This window comes from Anser anser, assembly GCF_964211835.1.
Source record: "Anser anser genome assembly, chromosome: 7".
Lineage (NCBI taxonomy): Eukaryota > Metazoa > Chordata > Aves > Anseriformes > Anatidae > Anser > Anser anser.
The window spans coordinates 16,052,452-16,072,999 of NC_139727.1; the positions used below are offsets into that span (position 1 = coordinate 16,052,452).

Consider the following 20,548-nt stretch of genomic DNA (forward strand, 5'->3'; position numbering starts at 1 on the left):
GTCTGATAAAAAATGTTTAGATTAAATGCAATGGACCTATATAAAACTGGGGCAGAAGAGGGAATTATAGTATTATAAAATAGTATTAACACTTAAACTGTCTGTGTTTGGTACGATTCCAAATGTTACCTTACTTTCAGTGCCTATCAGGCAGTTAGATACTATCTCCAGAACCAGGGCCAAGAAAGACTAAATGAGGAAGTCATTGTCAAAACCACAATTAGAATTCAAGAGTTTCTGCATTAAACACATTATTCAAGACTTCTCTTTCAAATACTGCCAACTGACAATTCTGTGGGTGATTTATCTGATTATCTGTGTTACAAAGACATTAGCAGTGCCTGGCTTGCATTCAGGTGGGTTCGCAGGTGTAGCCCCGCAGAGGTGCAGCATGTAGCTTCCCAGGTCACGGCTCGTCTAAGAGCTGGCCCCTCATTTTCTCACCAGAGTCCGAGTCAATAAATAGGAGGGAGGCTTTGCAAGGTAGATGCTTTAACCCATGGTTTGTAATCACACAAGAAGCCAGCTCTAATGTCTCAGCATCACATTTCCATTACAAGCACCTGGCACCAGAAGTCTACATAGGACAGATCCAATCTTTCCCTTACAGAACAGTTTAGGTGTCTTTGCGGTGTAATTCCTAGGGGGTTTGGCTTGTGGAGGGCTTGACTCAGGCTTGGCAGCAGTGACCTCTAACCCTCCCTAGCCTGGACTGAGGATAGATGATCAGAGGTCTGATCCAGATGATTCTGCAGGACTGATTTTGGGCCAGCATACCTGAACAGTTCTGTTTCCAGCATCAGGGCACTAATAGGCCTAAATGGTCCTGATCAGCTGCACCTGGGGCCTCTACCCAAATGCTCTGCCCTAGGACACAGGACTGCTATTTAAGCTCAGCCCTGGGTTATATATATATATATATATATTTTTTTTTTTTAAAAAAAAGGTGATTTTCTTTAGTTTTCATGGACTCTGCCCCCATTCACTTGGATTATGTCAAGCCTTATTTTCCTGTTGGGTCCCTAGAACTGTTTCTGATCTCTTTGTTGACTTCTTGGTCCATCTTCAGACATGTCTCATCATCTGACAGCAGTGTTCCCTAGGACTCTTGGCTGGACCTGGTTGCTGTCACCAGACCTGTTCTGTTTTCCTTGCATGGGTTCAGTGGGGTAGGCAGTGGCCAGCATGGTTCCTGTCCCCCGCTTACATTATTGTGCTTGGCTTCCTCTTCCTCAGCGAGCAGATGCTCTGCACGGATCTCTGGTACTGAGCGCAGACCTGACTTTTGCTAGAGGTGACAATGATGTGGAGCTAATTCTGGGTTCCTGCATTATATTCTTCAGTACTTCATTGCCCAGTTTTATTTGTTCTGCAGGTAAGTGCCAATTCCAACATTCATTTGGATAAACATGCAGGGATGGTAGTGCTGTGTTAGGCCAAAGGTCTACCAGCTGAAAACTACCTCTGGCAGTTGCTAGTAGCACATCCCTGGAAGAAGGCTGAAGTAGCATACAGGGCCATTTTCTTAAGATACTCTTACCTTCCAGTAATGCACAGCTGAAATAGCACTCTTCTATTAAGCAGATTTTGATTCAATTTTCTCCCATGAATTTTTAAGAATATTTAACCTGTTAAGACTTTTAGCATCTACAGTGCTTTGTAGCAGTGAGTTCTATGGTTTAACCATACACTGCATGGAAGTAGCTATCATCTGATGTGTTTATTTGATAAATTGGCTTGAAATAGTGACCATTCTTCGTTAATACTTTGTGTTGTTTGTTTTTAAAATATACTATTTGGTGTTTAATCTAGCTGGCCATTCTTCCAGGGTGAAAGTCTTGGAGTGCTTAGTTGCTCCTTGTACTTCTGGCTGCTATTACCACCCTTGTACCTTCTTAGGTGGTGCCTGTCACTTTTCAAGCTGTGGGGACAAGAACTGTGTGTTATATTCAAGATCTTCGCAAATGATAGATTGGACTAAATGATGGAATGGTGGTGTCTCCTGTGTCTCCTGTTCTGTTTTCTCCTCCTTTTGTAATGGCTCCTGACACTACTGAGCACACAGAAGAGTTTCACAGAACTGTCTGTCACAGTACCAGGGCCTCTGTTTTGAATGATACTAGCTAATTCAGAGGCTGTGATTTCTGTGTTTTCCCCATGTGCCTCGCTTTGCGTTTTAGTCAAATAATTTCATCCACCATTTTGTTGTCCAGCCAGTCGTTACTGCGAGTTCTTTCTACGAACTTTTACACTCTGCTTTTGTTTTCGTAGGCTGAGCATCTTAGCAGTGTCAGGAAAGATTGTCACCTTGTGCTAGTCACCTTCCAGGTTATTTGTTAGTGTTGAAAAAGACCACAGGTGTATGTCTGTGTTAATGAAAGCAACCAAAAGTTAATTCTAGTTTGTTTCTTAGCTTTTAGTGGAGTTCTTAATGGGGCAGTGATTGAACATGTTAGTGTTTGGTTGATTATATTACACTTTTTATTCCACAAGCCTTTTCCCTTGTGCTTGTTGCTTTCCTCCAGGTTATGTGTTTCTCCTTCTGTTTTATTCAAGCCCACACTTTCTAATGTGTTCCCATCTTGCCAGGAACCATGCTCTTAGCTTATGTGGGGTTTTATCATCAGCTTCCAATTTCCTTCTACTTCTGCTATGTGCAGCACTAGGAGAGCAATAGTTCTTCTCTAATCATGTATTCTTTCCTAATTAAAGTTTGTTACCTCTTCTTTTTGTTGGGCAGGTTACTAGAATGACAGAAGTCTTGATATCCTGCACTGCACAAAGTAATCTACCCAAACCCTCAGAGGGGATGGCTACACCCTGAATAGAGAACTCCCATCTAGGGTTAAAATTAGCAGCCAGTGAAAGCGGATCAGGCAAATGCTTTAATTTCAGGTGTATGTGCTGCTGGGTTTGCTGCATTATATCTGAGATGTCTGTGAGCATGGCTAAGGTTCCCAGATCATATTCCTTTTTGGCTGCAGGGAAATGAAGAAGAGAGAAGAGGATGGAGGTACAAACTGGTGATGGGCACCCACGGGTTCTGAACTGATGCCAGGAGGAGATGGCAGGAACAATAAGCCGTGCAGGTCTGTGCTGCCTCTCCTTTCTCACGCGAATTAAAATAGGTAGCAAAACACTTGTGTTAAAACGCCCTTGCAGGAGTGGATGTGGGCAGAGAAGCCTCCCTGCAGACTTGCATTTGAATGGCTTGCTTCACATTTTAAGTATTTTCTAGTGCAACAGCCAGAGACTTAATAACGAACCTTTTTTTTCAAAAAGTACTTCTGAGCTGTAGAGTCTCAGAGATCCCCTTCCACCATCAGTTTTCCAGTGTGACGAGACACTAGCGTTGGTGGCCTGCTTTGGGCCGTGCTGATGACTCGGGTAGGACGAGCGGGTCCAGCCTGGTTACTACCAGGCAGCTCCGGGAGGCAGCAACGGTGTCTGGGGGGGGTCCCAGCGGTTCTCTCTTGCGGGGGGACACATCTCAGCCCCGGAGCTGTGCGGGCTCAGTGCCTCCCGCTTCCCCGAGCCGGGCCAGCCGCGGGGGGGCGGCCGGGGGATCCGGCTCCAGCGGCGGGGATCCAGGGCGTGTTTTGCCGCCTGCCGGGAGGGCTGAGTGCGGCGAGCTCCCCGCCGAGCCGCCCCCTCCCCTCCCCTGCCCTCCCCGCTCCCTCCCGGAGGGTCCGGCCGGGGCCGCCGCCGCCCGCACGTTTCGCCGCCGGGGCTCCGCCAGCCGCGCTGGGCTCGTCGCGCCGCGGGGACCGGCAGCGAGGCGGGAGCCATGAACCCAGCCGCGCCGAGCCGGCGCCGAGCCAGGCCAGCGTCGCCCCTCGCCGGTAGCCGCGGGCTGGCCGCGCCGCAGCCCTGGTACGTACCGGGGGAGGGGGGAGTTGGGGGGGGGGCTCTACTTCCTCACGCTTTTAATTTTTAACACCCCCCCACCCTCTTCTTCCTCTCTCCTCTTGCTCGGCCCGCTGAGGAGTTGGGTAGGGGGTGGCCCCGGAGTGGCGATGGGGCAGCCCGGGGGCTATTGAGCGCCGACAGAGCCAACGAGCCCACTCCTGCTGCCCCCCGCGGCCAGAGCCTGCCTGCAGAAAGCCACCAGGCCAGCGAAACCGTCTGCAGCCCCCCCCGGAGGGACACGGAGCCGTGCAAGGGACCCTGCCCGGCAGCCCCCCCCACTGCGGGCGGGGGCCGTGCAGCGCTGCCAGCAGCTGCCGCTCCGCGCTGGGCCCCAGGGGAGCGGCCCCGGGGCGAGTTCCCCCCTCCCCGGTCCCCCCCCGGCTTTGCAGGGGGGCGGCCCCTTTGTCTGCCCCCTGCAGCCCCGCGGGGACCGCCCGCCCCCGGGCGGGTCGCGGGGCCGGCGGGCCACGAGGAGCCGCCGCCTCCCCTAGCGCCAGGCCTGCCCCTTCCCTCCTTCCCTTCCCTTCTCCCCTTCCCTCTTTCCCTTCCCCCCCGGGTCCGCCCGCCTGCGCTCGCTGAAGGAGGCAAAGCCTGGCCCGGCCCAGGGGGGCCTCAGCCCCCCGGTGCCGCTGGGCAGCTGAGCCCGAGCCGGGCGGCCCCGCCGTACTCTTTAGGGAGCCCCGGGGCAGGGACGGGTGAGGGAATGGGATGGCATGGCTCGCTGCGAGGGATGGGTGAGGGAAAAGGACAGGGCAGCCTGCAGGGGGGCAGCACCGCTTCGTCTTGCCAAGGTACAGCTCAGTGTACCCCAGGAGCATGTAGGATCTGCAGAAGGCACCAGGCACAGCAGCAGTTTGAGGAGTCGTGCCTGTCGTGTGCCCAGCTGATCCTGCACCCCAGAGAGACTTTAAAGAGCGACAGAATGCGACCAGCACAGACCTGACCAGAGAGCCTCTCTTCCAGAGGCATCAATGCTATAACAGCAAAGCTGAGCAACCGTGCACTTGCAGTGCTACATATCTCAAGTATGACCAAGCAGGCTTAAAGGGCAAAGGTGTCTCTTTAAATTTTACAGCCAGCGTAGAAACCTGTGAAAATAATTTAAAAATCTTCTGACTAGTAGTTTTTCCCACCTGTGCTCAGTACGCTTTTTAAGGCACTTTTATGGAGAGGCAGTGGGCTCTTCCATACAGTAATCACCTTGTTTTCATTAATGTCAGTCAACACAAATTAAGAGTAGGGATTGAATCCAGAAAACGTAGCATTTGTTCTGGGTCTGGGCAGGTAGCCGGGCTGGCCCTGGCTGTGAAGGAGAAGGCTGGGTTATGCCAGATGGGCTGGTTTACACAGGGCAGGTAATCAGGGAGGAATTCAAGATGAGACCGAGGAACTTTCTGATAGTTGTGATTTCTGTAGAACTGAATTCTTCATTGTGTAATAATTCAAAATCCCCACTGATAATGTTTTATTATGGCTGGTGCACTACCCGTGCTTGTTAAAGCCAGCCTAAGCATTTCCATCCTGCTTTCTGTTTTCAGTTACTTACATTTCAAAACACCTTTCAGGTTGAAATTTTCCAGGCTTAATCTTTGCCTGAAGGTTCTTCCCTCCACCTCCCCCTTCTTTTAATTGAGTTTGAGATAAGGTGATTCAGTTAGGGTGGTTGTTTTTTTTCTTAAGGTAAAATCTTCAGAGAATGGAGTCCAGTGCTGTCAAAAAGAAAATCATTGTTTAAAACAGAATAAATGTAGAATTGGGAGGAAATATGATTAGTTTAGGGAGGGTTGTTTGCTTTTTTTATTCCAAAGTTCCAGGAGAATTGTGTTGGAAAAGGTTTTCATTTGGTAAGCCTTTAGAAATTACTTATCTTTTTGCTTTTTAGCATTTCTTCAAGTTAAGGTCAGTGTTTAGCTGTGCTTAACAGATGAAAGCAAATGCGTGTTGCTCCCTGGGTCGGAGGGGTGATGCTTGCGCATGCGGTGTGAGCCTTCACAATGGGTTTTTGGTGCCAGTTGTTTGAGGTTTAATCGAGTTTTGTGGTTTAAGCATGTGTGGTTCCTTGCCTTTTTTCTTTTTTCCTTTTTTTTTAATTGTTCTAATAGAGCTTTCCCTAAGCTAGGAGGGCTTTTTTGTGGTGCCTTTGCTAGTTTCCTTCACTGTGCAGGCTCCAAAGTGTATGCTGAAGTCATGATGTTGCGTAATGCTGGGTCTTGACATCTCCTGCTGAATTCAGTGAGACTTAGAATGCAAGCCTTGGGGCAGTCCTTGGCTCCCTGCGCAGAGGGGGGAAGTGGGACCTGGTGGCAGTCCTGTTCTGCTCCAGGCTCAGAGGCAGGCTTCTGGGTCCAGGAGGGACAAACATCAGGGCGAAGGCCTTGCTGCTTGACCAGCTGCTGAGCATCAGCAGAAGGGTTATGCTCTCAAACTGAAGCAGCATCCTGCAGCGTCTGTCCCAGATTGTGGTTGTGCTACTGGGAAGCATTGTCTTAAGTCTAAGTTTAATATGGCTGGATAAAATACTCCAGTTTACCTCAGGAGTGGCGTGATCCTGGAAAGCAAGGTGGCGAACATCAATGTAGAAAAATAGCAAACAGTGCTGTTAGAAGGCCTGCAAGGCTGCAGCTCTGTCTGAACTGGTGGTTCTGCAGGAGAGGTCTGAGAGGCTGTGTGGTGGTGGGTGACAGGGGAGAGGCCTCTACAAGAGCCTGCGTACAATAATTCATGGTCCTGAGAAGGCAGACGAGAAGTTTCATTTCTGTTTCTTAACCAAAACCAAATGGATGCTCAAGGATTAAGGAGGGGGGGGGGAGGATGGATTTAAAGATAATTCCCTCCTCTTAACCCATTTCCCTTCTTTTCATATACAAAGTGTTGTACAGAGCAGTCAGGAGACGCAGAGAATGGAGCAAGATTGAAAAGCAGGTTGACTTTGGCGCAGCTGGGAGGAACATCCAGGTGATATGACAATTCTGAACGGGCTGAAAAAAGATTTTGTATCTAGCATGAGGGTCAGGTTTTCCACTTTCTGTCTTTTCTGGTGTGTCTTGCATCGTCCTTTAAAGCACTTGCAGCTGGAAGATGAGATGCTCCTCAATTCAAAATTGCAGATCAGAGATCGTGTGACATCCAAGTCAAATGGTGATCCTTATTGCTTGGGACCTGTTCATTATTGCTGAAGTGGCTTTTCTGAAAGCTTCTGGATCTTGTTTCCCCATCAGGCTGATTTCAAGTGACTTTTAAAAAGACACCTAAACACTGAAACAAAATGCATTTAATTAGTTAATTATGGCTGTAGTGAAACCAGGCTTGACTATTCCTAGCTGTGATTTTTCCCATGCAGCTGTGTGTTGTTTTTTTTTTAGGGGTCACTTGCTGTCTTTCATGATGTCATGAAAAGGCTGCCATCATTTTATGAAAACATATCTTTTAATTTTTTTCAGATTTCCACTTAGTTATGAAACGGAATCTTGATAAACACTACTTCTAAAAGGATTTTTTTTTATATTAGTTTGTGTAAAGAAAATGAAAGTAAATAAGAGAAGCTTTTTTTTTCTTTTTCTTTTTTTTTTTTTTTTTTCCTGGAGGCATTCCAGCAATATGGGGTTAAATTCCCCCTAGTGCTTTGTAGACAAGATTCTCATTATAGCTGTTTGGAATTTTGACCCAGATGAGACTAGAAGGTTTAGCCCTTGATTAGCTTTTTAGTGGTATTTGTTGAGGATTATAGCAGTCAGTGGGATTGCTCCAGATTTATTACTGTGAGCAAAACTTAAGCAACTGGCCTTACAACCAGCTTTCGGTTTTGCACATGAATTAAAGAGATAAGTCAGCTCAAGTAACAAGCAGCTTCAGGATGCACTGTTATTATCTAGGGCAGTTCCCTGCAAACCCTCCTGCACCTATTACCTGGTTCACTTTATAGGGACGCCTGTCCTTTCTCTTGGGGAGGGCATGGGAGGTCCCATCTGACGTGGCATTGAGAGGAGAGCGTTGAAGTAAGTTTGTTTCTCTCCAGGGTGGTGAAAAACTGACAAGTTCTTGTATTGACCCATGAGGTTTATATTTGATAATCCTTTTTAGTTGACATAGATATTTTGGAAATATTTCTTGCTTTGAAATGTGACTAGCGTGGTGTTGGTATTGGCTGTCCTTAAGAAGTGACGCCAGGCAATTTGCAACTGCTGCAGGCATCAACGTAGAGTCATTGCCAGCCCTTTAAAAGGAAAAGGGAGGGTAAAATATTCCTTAGTGCAACAGAAAACAAAACTTGAATGCTCAGCTTGTAGCGACCTAATATTTTGGTCCTAAATGTAGAAATGTAAACAAGAAAGTAAGAATGTAATTTGGTTTTATTAGAAACTTTCTTTTTAAAATGTCATTTTTCATCTAGCAGTTAAGATTATTGTGGCAGAGTAGTACTTATCAATACTCTGGGGTTTCTTTAAGTGGAAGTGAGGATTTCGTGCTGACAGGCATTTCTCCCAGGAGCTTACAGTCACCTCAGAGGTCAGGTGCTCAGTCCCAGACAAATAAAACTGGAGTCCAGTATTAAAAGAAAAGGGAAAAAATAAGACCTTCAGAGATGTATTACTCAGATCTGTATATTTCCAGGGACAAAATCAAAACAAAATGGATACAGTTGCTGCTGGTTTCTGTATGTTCCTGTATTGTCATTTCTGAGCAAGACAATACTAACAGCCTTTCTCATCTTCTCTAACACAGTATTTAAATGCCAGGCAATTTTCTACAAATAACAGCATTCTTTCTTTACCAAGAAAAAGATCTTCAACCGCTCTGTGTTCAGAGCCTCTAATTTTGGCTCTGAAAAGCAGCAACACTTTGACATTGTTACTTTTCTATGTTCTTGCCAGACAGGTGGGTTTCTGTTAAAAACAAAAGCCAGAACCAAAATGTAACAGGATAGCCTTACTTCTTCAGTCTTGAAGCAACAGTGTTGAAATTTCTAGTTGCAGGTGAAAGCGTATCACATAAATACAATTTGAAAGAAAAATAAAGATTGACAAGGTAGTTATAAATGAAGCTTCTAATTGATGATTTTGGACATCATGCTTCCAAAACTTCCACAGCAGCAGTGGCAGCTGTTTATGTAGAGAAGTAGTATGACCAAAGTGTTAACACACATTTGGTATCTTCAGAAATCCAGTCTGTTTCCATTCCTGATCTGTTTTCTCATCATTCTGCTTCTGTTTCAGGGCTGATAAAGAGAAAAAGCTTCATTTCCTCTCTTGTGGTCCCCTCCTGATTCACACATTCCCATACTGTCTGGCCCTTGTTTGCTTTCTTTCTTTCTTGCTCTCCTGGCTATAGCCTCCGAAAGTAGCTCGCATTTCCTCTCCTACCACTGTTATGTAGCACCAGCCACTAATGGCTACAGATGCGCTGCCTGCTGCTTGTTTCCAGCTGGTTTTGCAGCCCTCCAGGCTATCCTTTGGAGCGAGGAGCCCTGTCTCATCAAACCACAAGAAAACTGGGAAGCTTTTTGCAGGCTGCTAACAACCAGTTTCGTAGACCTGTTGACATGCTGCTGATAGCCTCTTTGACACTGGGTTCATGGAGTGGCAAGTGATGGCCATGCTCCCCTTCCCCCATGCCTCTCCAGGAAAGGGTAAGGGGAGGAAACCTCTCAAATTACCTTAATTTCAGCTTTGTATTTATTTTATTTCAGTGTCTCACCCACCTGCTGTAGAGCACTTCTGCTGGAGCTGTTTAGGTCTTTGGCAACATCCTTTGAAGCATTAGGTTTATGTTCTGTAGTACACGGGATCACTCAGCTTGCTGCTGCTGAATGGACAAGAACGGGGCTTCAAAGTGCTCTAAGCAAGCTGCTAGATAGAAAAGAGTTTGGGAAGGTTAGCAGTAGCCTTGGCAGGTATTGTGCTAACTGGGCAGCCTGCTCCCAGCCGAGGCAAAGCTGGAGATGAGCCTACTGCTGGCGTGCTGTTTGGGGGGCAGCCAGAGACGGTGGTCCTGCATAGAGGCCATGCACGTTGGCTGTGCTAGACGAGCCCCATGGTGGGCTGATGAGCTTATCTTGGCACACTGCAATGCTGCTGTGAGTTTTTTGCACCCTTTTATGCTTACATGAGGTCTGTTCTCACAGAGCCTGCTCTTTTACGTCCTGTGCCTTTCTGTGTGCCCTGCACCAGCCAAACCTGGGTGGTGTATTACAGTTACACATTAAGTAGGCTGGGCTGCACCAGCAGGGCTCTGCCTACGAGCCCTGCTGGTCACCTAGGAATGGTGACAAAGGGAAGGCACTCTCCTGCCTGAGACTAGAGTCTCTTGCTCTGGCTTTGCCTGCTCCCATTTTTAGGATGCTCTTGTCTACCAATCTGATCTATTTGAAGAGCTAAATAAAACTTCTAAAGCCTTCCACAGGTATTTTAAAATAGCATGTACTTAAAAACTGTGTACTTAAAAGAATTGCTTTAAAACTGTAAAAAACACAAACCACCTTGAAGAAAATTGCTCTGGAGCAAGAAGAGTTGGTTGTATCCTCTGAGATGGCTGGGTTGTATTTGGGGAGTTCAGGGGCTTTTGCATTGCAGTCATATTTGGGGGCAGAAGCTTAGGATAAACCTTGTGGTAGGTATTGCGTTGATGGCAAATATGGTAGTAGTCCTGCTGGCGAAGCAGAGGTGATGGCTTGCATAGTACATTTGGTATAGCTAGGCAGGACCCAGGCTTGCAGTGTAGTACGGTGTTCTGGTGCTTTATCCCAGGACATAACTCTGGGAAAGGAGATTCTTCCCTGGTCCAGTTCCTCCGTGAGCAGCACTACAAGCTAGATGTGTTTAGGGAGGTAGTTAATTCTCTGTTTTTACCTGGATTGTACCATGGTGGGCAGCCTGTTGGAGTGTGAAGGATGGCCTTGGGATGATGTATGAGTGTGCACATACACCACGTAAACTCAGCTTTGTTCCTTTGCCCCAAATGTCCTTAGGGTGGTAGTTTTATGCTCCGCAGTGTATATGTGGATGTAAATTTTATTTCTTCTTTCCCAAAGGAAAGTGGCTAATAAACCATTAATAAGATTGAGAAAGCTCAATCCTTTTAAAAATGATATAAAATTGTAAATATGGGGTGTTGCATGATCACTTGAGTTTGGCTCACTTCTTCGTTGGTGTTCTAGGAGTTCAGGCAAGTTCTCCATTTTGCAGTATACTAATATTTTCAAAGCTTTTGTGTTGATTGAACTTCACACCCGATAACAATGTGTCTAGTTCTACCTCTGTATTTTTAAATGATTATTTTAGCATATGTGCTTCCTGTGTTAATTAGGCTTCTATTAATGTTATTTTATATCTTTTTCTATTTCAGAGTTGACTCTGTATCACTACAGAGAGCCGCAATGGGAGTGTGCAGTTTTCTATTGAAAAATTCTCTCAAGAGCTCATGATTTTTTTCCATCTCGCCTCTTAACATTTCTACTACTCCGCAGACATGGCTCACCACGCAAGGCCTTCCAGATTAGCCAAAAAGGAAGAGATAGGCAAAAGGAAAACTAACCAGGGCAAAAAGAAATCTAGCCAAGTGAGAAAGAAAACTGCAAAGACTTCCACAAAAGCTGTTAGTTCTGGAAAATGCAAGAAGCCAGCACAAGAAAAAGATGTTAAGAAAAAACAGCAAGAAAAGAAACCAATCATGAGCTCTTCAGGTAGACTTCTCAGGAGCAGTGTCACCAGAACCTTGTCTGGAACACCGTGGGTGAGTTTGGAGAAAGCTGACAATATCCTCTTTCATAACCAGGATGCTTTCAACTTCAATGGCTTTACAATGTCTCTTCGTAACCGATCATTCTCCCGTAGATTTTCCCAAGCTCCAATAATTGCAAAACCTAGGAAAGTTGCAGCACAAAAAAGGCTAGAAACAAAGGAAAAGCATGAACAAGAAGCCTTGGCAGTAGAAGAAGAAAAAAATGTAGAAGCGGGTGAAAAAGCGTTGGAACAGGATTCAGCACAAAACACAGTAGTTCCTCTGCCTGTAGAGGATGCTCCACACAGCGCAGACAAAGAGCCTGCTGCCACATGTGCCGGTCAAGAGGAGGTAGAAGTACCTGAAACAAGTGATGCTGTTCCAAGCAGTCAGGTAACTGATGGCGATACTGAAGTGTTAGAGGTGGGATCTCAGCATGAAGACCTGCCCTGTGAGCAGAAGCCCGCTGATCTCAATGCAGATAGTTCAGTTGAAGCGTTTGTTGAAGATGCTGCACTTGCGCTTCCATCTTCTGATTCCATAACTGCCTCTGAATCAAACTCGAAGGAGCATGTAGAGGTTCCCTTCGACCCGGTGCCTAACAGTCAAGAACCTGACTCCGGTTCTGTTGATACCTCAGACCTCAGTTCAGCAGCAGCTGAAGAGTCGGCCCCGCTTGCTGAACCGCACACTGAAACGGAGTCGGACCTGGTGCTAGCTAGTGAAGAACATGACTCGAGTTCTGCACCCATTGTTACCTCTGAGTTTAACTCACAAGAACATTTAGAAGATTCGAGCTTGCTTGCAGAGTCCTGCTTAAAGGCAGACTGGGATTTAGAATCAGAGAATAAAGACCTTGTTTCAAATTCCAACTCTTTATCTGCCACTGAATCAAATTCACTTTTATATCTTGAAGGTGTAAGCTCGCCTGCAGAATCCCCCATGAAACTAGTTGTGGATTTTGTACCCATTCACAATGAACTTGACTCAAATTCAGATTTGAGCTGTACCAGAGAGATTTCAGAATCTGACTCACAAATCATATTTACAGCATGTGAACCAGTTTCCGATACCTCTTTAAGCAATATTGAAGTGGAGGATATTGAACAACTTGTTAAATGTATTGATGCAGAGACATTAATTTTGAATTCAGGTTATGTCCCCGCTTTATCGTCAGATTTAGAAAAAAGCACAGTCGATAAAATCTCCAGTGAAAGCTCTGGACAATTCTCTGAAGGTTTTGTTTCAGAGTTGCCTTCAAGCACGGAAATCTCTGCTCTTGCCTCAGAAAAAGCCATAAATGCAGACTTGCCAGCTGACTCAAGACTGCAGCATAATGATTATTCATCACAGCTGGGAAGTGTTGGAATAAGCTTGAATTTGGTTCAGGACAACGTGAGTGACAGCACTGAAGCAGTTGAGGCCTCAGGGCCATCTTCTCATACAAATCCAGCTGGTGATCACCCTGTTCCTTATTCAACTCTGCTCCCTATGTTAGAGAAAAAGAAACGAAGGCGTTGTGGAGTCTGTGAGCCCTGTCTGCGGAAAACAAATTGTGAAGAATGCAGCTGTTGCAGGAAACGCAAAACCAGTCACCGGATATGTAAAAAGAGAAAATGTGAAGAACTGAAAAAGCCACCACCGCCGATCACACTACCTCTTGAGGTAAGCACGAGGAGTCTCAAATTAAGTCCCCCTTTTGAGGCTTGAGATGCATCTTAAAATTCTGTGAAGGGAAATGCTGGTCACTGGACAGCTTTAGAGGACTTAGGGTTTCTGTTGGAGCTAGCAAGTTGCGTTGTGACTTTCTCTTGTTATCTATAGAAGGGTAGATTAAAGCGAGCTAAGGTTATTCTTGTTCCTCCTGTGTAAATGCATAAAATCAGCAGTGAGCATGGTTTAGCTCTGTGTTCTAGAGGGGAGGGGGGAAATGATGTTAGTCTTAGGAGACTGTAAATTATTAGGGAAAGGGTGTGTGTTGCAAAATAGCTAAGGATAACAGGCAAAAGAGGGAAGGCTGTGTGTGCTCTTCAGTTGGAGTTAGAATAATTTGCTTGTAATGACTCAACATGTAGAAATAAATTCATAACCTTCAGGAGCAAATTGTAGCTGCATTTTCTCCTTTCACATCTCTCTGACTTTCTAATTGTCTATTCTTCTGTTTCTTTCATTTCATTTCTCCTGCCACTCTCCCGTTGTCTCTTGTACCATATCCCCCACAAATACTTGTTTTTCTTGTGTTTCTTACTCATTTTTCTGATCCATCAGCCTTTTATAACCCAGGTCATTACTTTTGGAACAAAGAGGAGGGGAAAAGACAGTCTGTATGCCCCTGTGATAACAGCACTGACCTTCTGAGAGATTTCAGTTCAAGATCAGGCTTTAAATCAGGTAAGTAGGGAGTTGAACATCGATTTCCCACATCCCAAATGAATTCCCTGACCTCTGTGCTGCAGAGCCAGCCTCGGTGTGCTGCTGGAAGTTGGTCTGCTTGGATAGTGGCTGAGCTGCAGAGGGGGAGATGCCGTCCCAGTAGTTAAGTCACTGGGACATTTGCCTTGGGATGTGGGAAACTCAGGTTCAAGTCTCTGCAGCAGCGTGCACTCTGAGCAGAGCAGTTCACACTGGGGGGAACGCACCTGCAAAACATTTCTCAACAGCAGCTTCATTAAAACAGCGTGTTCGTGCAGCAGGTAGAAATCCCTGTTTGCTGCGGAGATCTCAGGAGACCTCCTGTTTTCACCGCTCTGTCCTGTACTTGCCAGGTTTCGCAGACGTGTCTGCTCCATCTTCACAGGAGGCAAGGAGAAAGACAAGTCCCATAGCAGTGAGGGTATGGTATGTTCTCCTTCGAGGGAAGTGTATTTTAAATTAAAATGTTCAGGGAAGTAGGTTTAAACAGCTTGGCTTACAGTTGAGTCAAAATCCTTTTGTGTCTCAACTGTTTCCAAATACTCTTTTTAATAAAAGGGAAGGGACGATTAAAACATGACTTTAAGATCTATAATAAAGCAATAAAGGTGACAGAGGCTGATCCTGACTTGTTACAGCAAGAGAGTAGCACCATGATGTCCTTCTGTATTTATTCTTTAGCCAGTGGGACTGAAGAAGCTCGTGGAAGAGCATTGGTGGAGATGAGGTAGGAAACAGTTTGAAAGCCGTGTTTTAAAAAGGAGTTTGGCAGGGTCAGTGAAAGGAAGCACTCCAGTTTTTCTGTCAACCTTTGTTTTCCAGGCTAAACATACATCTTTTCTTGTTGCTCAGCCTGACCTTCTCCTTGCAGATTAGCCTTGCCCCTTCACCCTTTCCTCTTTAGACGTTGCTTTTGCTTTCTTTGAGGAATTCCTTGTTTATATGCCTTTCTTTGGCAGCTTACTTCTTGTGTGCTTTTATTTTATTAAACTGGTTGTGTTTTGTACAATACATTTAGAGCTGCACCAGAGGCCTCCTTCATTTCTCGTTAAATTTTGTATGAAGTTTGAGTACTGCATGGAGGAAATGAAGTATTCCTGACATTTAAGAACATGTCGGGTATTTTCTCATAAAATTGTATTTGAATGAAACCTGGTGCCTTTTCGGATATTCCTAGAAGCAAGTCTGGTCTCTTGTATTCTGTAGAAACTCTGCTCTGAGAAAAGCATTTCCACAGCGTACCTATGTTACGAGAGCTCTTTAAAGATGTTGAGATACAGGGGGAGGTATCGGAGGAATGGGAAACAGTATCTCTGTTAGCAGCCATCCTTTAGATAAGATTTTCCCACACCGGAAGGGAATCCCACTGTGTTTTCCCAAACTGTGATAGGGTTGGGACCACAGCAATGGGGACTTCATGCCAGCGATGTGGTTTGAATAGAGGGCAGCTGGAGAAAAACAGCTGTAGGTCTCTGTCCATGGTATAGAAAGTGAACCTAATTAAGAGAAATTAGGCTGGCTTCAGTGCATTCATTCCTAGTTTGAGGAGCTGCGCGGCTCTGTCTGTCCTGGTGGTGGAATGTAAGCATTTTTTGGAGGTGATTCACTGGGAGGAGGGTGGAGGGGATGGATGTTCTCTGCACAATCACAGTTTAAACAGTGATGTTTTGCCTTAAAGGGAATCGTTTCTTTGCACTTTGACTCAACAGTGCCGAAGACAGGGAAGTCGATGAGAGCTCTGTGTTAGGTGGCTCTAGGAGAGCTGGTGCAAGGCTTGGAAGTCTGTGCGTGGTGTTTAAAAAAAACACAAACAAAAGCACAAAATGCAGTGTGTTGTTTTTTTTCTTAAGGTCTTGGGTGGGTTTATGGATAGAGAGAGTCAGACCTGGCTTGTAGGATCCGTGAATGTAGTTTGAAATGCATAGTCCAACATACACGGCTGTGTGTGCGCAAGCATTCAACCCAAAGAGAGTATCGGTTGCATGTTTGGAGCTGGTATTGGTTATGTTACTGTTATTTTCATTAATTCACACATCATCCAGATAAAGATTTGAAAACTATATTGGACTTGAAAAATATCCCTTAAAAATAACATCCCCATAAACCCTCAGTGGTATGTTACCTCGCTGAAGGTAATGGGTTTTGCAGGGACGCGGCAAGGAGAAGGTCTGGAGAAATCATTGTGGGCTCCGCTCGCAGCGCCCGCACAGCAGTGCCGCTACAGGTAATGCTGCCCTTCAGGGACCCGGGATGTGGTAGCCTGGCAGGGAGCTGGTGAAGAAGAAATCCTAAACCTTTACTGGTTCCTGAAGGAGCAGCCAGATAAGGAAAAGGTGTGAGCAAGCTTTGAAAGGCAGGGGAAAAAAGCTTGGCATTGCACATCCAGAGAGGGACGGCAGAATATTGCAGGAACATTCCCCAGAGAAAAGAGCGTTTGGACAAGCCCAGCTGCCCGGCAGTGGGGAACTCGGGCATTTTCTCCTGTTTTTCTGAGACTGCAGTTTTCGGAGCTGACACAGGAGCTGCTGAAGGCTGTTTCTCAGCTGTTTGCTACTAAAAGCCCACCTCATTTGGGGAAGCAGCCTGTCAGGCTGCTGTCATGTCATGGCACACGTCCAGGTTGCCCGGGTGCGTTGCAGGGCAGGGCCTGGGGATCTCCAGAGCTGCGTGTGGGGCAGAGAGGTGATGATCCCTGCCTTATTTTTAGGTTCTCTGGGGAAAAGGGCTTTGCAGGGGCAGGCTGTGCAGATGTAACAGTGTCTCCAAAGCCTGCTTTCTGCAAGGCTTGCCCAGGTGCCTGTGTCGTAGGGCCTGGAGGGGTTGTGCTGTGTGTGTTTTGTTTTGGCGTGGACTCAGGTGGGTGTTAGAGGCGGGGGCTGTGGGGGCTCTGTGGGGTCTGGAGTCGAGGGGAAAGCGGTGAGCCGGAGCTCGCTGGCCTTCCCGAGGTGTCTCAAGACGTCTCATTTAATAGCTGTAATCCGAGGAGCGGGGAAATAGGACCCAACAATGAGGCCTGCTTGCTTGTGGCTTTTCTGACGTGCTGCCGAAACCCCAGGCGTATTTAAGGAGGATGCTGCAATTAGAGGTGGCGGGCAGCTTGCCAGCCTGCCCCTTTTTCTTGGTTTCGGATGGAAAATGCTGCTTTACCGGCGAGCTCTCCCAGCTCCTGGCTGTGTCGGCTAGAGTCGTTCTGGGGCGAGCTCCGTAGGGCTGCGGCCCGCCGTCCGGCAGCCCCCGTGCACGATTCCGCTTTATTTGTAGGGTTTTGGCAGCGGGGGGGCCGCCTGCGTGCGCCCCTTTGTCCCGCCCGCCCTCAGCCGCTGCCATTTCCCTGCCCACGCGCGCTCCCGCCCCGCGTGGGCTCCCCCCTCCCTCCCTCGTGCGTGCGGGTGCCCGCGGGCCGTGTCCTCGCCTGACCTCGCGAGCCCCTCGCGGAGCCACGCGGCCGCGCGGGTGGGCGCCGCTCCACCCCGTGTCCTCCCCCCCCCGACTCCGGCTCCGCGTCCCCCTCGCGGCTCCGGGCCGCGTCTTGCGGGCGGCCGCCGCGGCCCCGGCACAGGAGCCCCTTTGTTCGGGCAGCGCCGGGGGGGGGCGCTGCGGGGCGGCCGCCGCCTCCCCATTGGCTGGGCCGGGCGCGCGCGGCGGGAGCAGGGGGGAAAGGAGAAGGGGGGGTGCGCGCGCGCGCGGGGCCGCGCTCGCTCCCGCGCCGCCGGCCGGAGGGGAGGGCGGCGCTGCGGCAGGAAGCAAGATGGCCGCCGGGGGGGCGCCGCTGTGAGGAATGCGGGGCGGCGGCGGCCAGGCCGGCTCCAGGGGGCGGCGGGGCCTCTCCCCTCGGCCCGCGGCGGGGCCGCGTCGAGCCGCCGGCGGCCCTCCGGGGTGCCGCGGGGCGGGCGTGCGGGGTACTGGCGAGATGGTGCACTTCGGGAGGCAGAGCGGAGCCGGCTGCCTTTGTGACCGCAACTTACTGTGCGATTTGGTGTTTTTTTAGGTGCTAACTGAAAACAAAAGGCCTCAGAGGAGGAAGCAAAGAGTTTTTAAGGTAACCGACGATCGCTTTAATGTTTCTCCCCTAGGTTTAAGCAGCCTTTCCTTGTCATGCCGACCAGGAGGCCAAAGGGTTAACCCTGGGAAGCAGCGCTTTCCAGCTCTTCAGCAGATTAGCTAATTTTGAAGCCCAGAACATTTTCTTTTTTCTCCCTCTCTCCTCTCTCCCCCCTCTGCTTTCCAGCATGTTGTATACATAGCTGAGTCTTTCTGCAGGACGCTGCAGACTACAAAGTTTGCTTGCCATTGTATCCAACGTTCACTTTAATTTTCTCTTTTTCTACTTCATCTCCTTCCAAAGATAGCCATTGAACACGGGCTGGGTTTTTCAATATCCAGCTTTTACAGCATGTGAAATTGAATGTGAGAAGTCATTGTTCTAATATAAACCAAATTAATGAAACTGGAAATTTCATACCTCAATTGCAGTAGTTTTGATTTCCTTTTTCTTTAAACTTTAGAACACCTCAAGTGAAACTGAAAATTCTGTAAGCTTAGAAGAACCTTCAGTTTCACGTGGTAACATTTCATCAAGATTTTTAAGATGGCTATCTGTTACGATAACAAAAGACTTGTTTTTCCAACTATATTGCTTCATATTTTATCCAATGTACAGTTTTACTACAGTTTTATGGCCAGTTTTTTAATTTTAAAAAGTAACAGGTAGCAAATTCATGTTGCCTTTTTCAGTTCATCTTTAGAGTATTTTGAATAGAAGTAAGTTCTGAATCCTGTTCTTTCAAACTAAAATGCTGAAGGATGGATGGTGCAACTGTAGAAAGAAGATAAAAGTGAGAAAAATGTTATGTTGTTAAACTTATTTGTAGAACTGTTCTATTTATATGGAGTGCAGCTAAATGTGATTTTAACATAGTTTAGCATTGTTTCAGTACGTAAAAATTTCAGAAGTTATGGGACGCGGTAGATGTGATAAGTGCTGAATGTCTGTAGCGTGATTTCATTTGAAATCATCCCAGTTCCTTAGCACCTTTGTCTTTGTTACATATTGCAGAAACTTACTGAAAGAAGCTGTAATTTTGTAAGACATGGTGAAGTTAAAAGTTAAGTAAGGAGCAAATAAGTTACTTGCCTTGCAAATGTCTGGCCTCAAGTGTGTGTCTTCATAGGGGTGTAGTTGTGCAAACCACCTCCTTGCATGCTTAGCTATGTAATGCTAAGCAATAGTGCTTATAAAACACTAACAAGTACTCCTTCCATTAAATAGATTGATCTACTAAATTAGCGTGTTTCATTAAGGCATGGATATGCTTTTAATTGCCCATTTTAGCTGCTGCCACTTTTGTAGCATAAGGCAAGGTGCAGTTAAAACTTGAGCGTTTGTTCATCGTACGCTTTGTGCGGTTACGTAGAGGGTGTGCAAAATAAGGACGTTTTGTAAGAGGGTCACTCAGTTTTGTGATGTGTAATTGGTATGACATCTGTCAAATATGAGAAGTCTTTCTTGTCATAGGTAGCCGTGTTGTATCAGATGTCTGCATACAGGGGGGGTTCATAGAGGGTCTTCAGATTTTTCTCTTGAGTTGGTTTTACCACTGTTTCTGATTTGATGGCAGAGCAGGTTGCTATGTAATATGATGCTGTCATTCCTCTCCTTTCCAAAAAGCCTTCTGCACAGTTTTTTCTTGGCTCTTAAATGGAAAAAGGCTTGTCTGTTTTTGTGTGTGTGCATGGTATCATATGTTAGTCATTGGGCTTGTGTTTATTTCTGCTTTGACTTTTCCTTTTGCTGAATTGATTCTGCGGTGTTTCCCCTTTGGTTTTAGGGACAGTTCTTTCCGTTTGCTGGTATTTTGTCTTTGTTTCATGGTGCTGAATTGGATTTGATGAGTTTGCTCACTTGTGTGCACCAAGTAAAGCATGGTACCCCTGAAGGCATCTCATGGAAGTGGTTGCCTTGGGGTTAGTGAGGTTTAGCTTTGTTTTTAGGGAGGCAGGTTGGTCAATTTAAATTAGGTTGCATCTCTGTCAGCTGCAGCAAACTTCCAAAAAGCTATATAATTTATAGTCTTCTTTACAAGGGCATTTTAGAAATATGACACTCTGCTATATGACTCTCTAACCTGGCTTATTGGTGGGACTGCCTCGCCAAGTGGTATTGTATCTATTGGGTTACAACCTCAGCCTTTGTTTTAATGATCAGTAGTGGTTGAGGGATGCTAACCAGTGACACATGCAAAATTTTTAACAGGATTTATTAATTTTTCATTGTATTTTGCTTCTAAGAGGATTGCAAACTTTCTTAAAGGCTGTTTTATAGTACTCTGCTCCAGTGATACGCTGAGTTAGTATTTCTCCAATCATGCTAAGTCTTTATACATGTACATTGATTTATTCAGAGGGTTGGTGATCTTCCTAATTATACTTCTTAGGACCAAGGTCTTCTGTATTGGGTGAAAACACACAATATTTTCCTGCTGAAAGAAATCAGGTTGGACAGATGGAAACA

At 46.6% G+C, this 20,548-nt stretch overlaps 1 protein-coding gene across 6 annotated transcripts in view; it reads left to right on the forward strand.

Annotated features, from left to right (window-relative positions):
* Positions 1 to 1,153: 1,153 nt before the first annotated feature.
* TET1 (tet methylcytosine dioxygenase 1) overlaps positions 1,154 to 20,548 on the forward strand; it is a 76,560-nt gene continuing 57,165 nt past the window's right edge. For 3 of the 6 annotated variants that reach the window (XR_014587168.1, XM_083845399.1, XM_083845400.1), the window contains exons 1-3: positions 3,161 to 3,873; positions 11,251 to 13,290; positions 18,026 to 18,076. Coding sequence is in view for 5 of the 6 variants with exons in the window: in XM_083845399.1 (XP_083701525.1) it covers positions 11,374 to 13,290; positions 18,026 to 18,076 (1,968 nt within the window). In the remaining variant the exon portion in view is untranslated. Of the gene's footprint in view, positions 1,376 to 2,984; positions 3,090 to 3,160; positions 3,874 to 11,250; positions 13,291 to 18,025; positions 18,077 to 20,548 lie in introns of those variants that run through there. The other 3 variants (XM_083845397.1, XM_083845396.1, XM_083845398.1) reach the window with 3 other exon arrangements.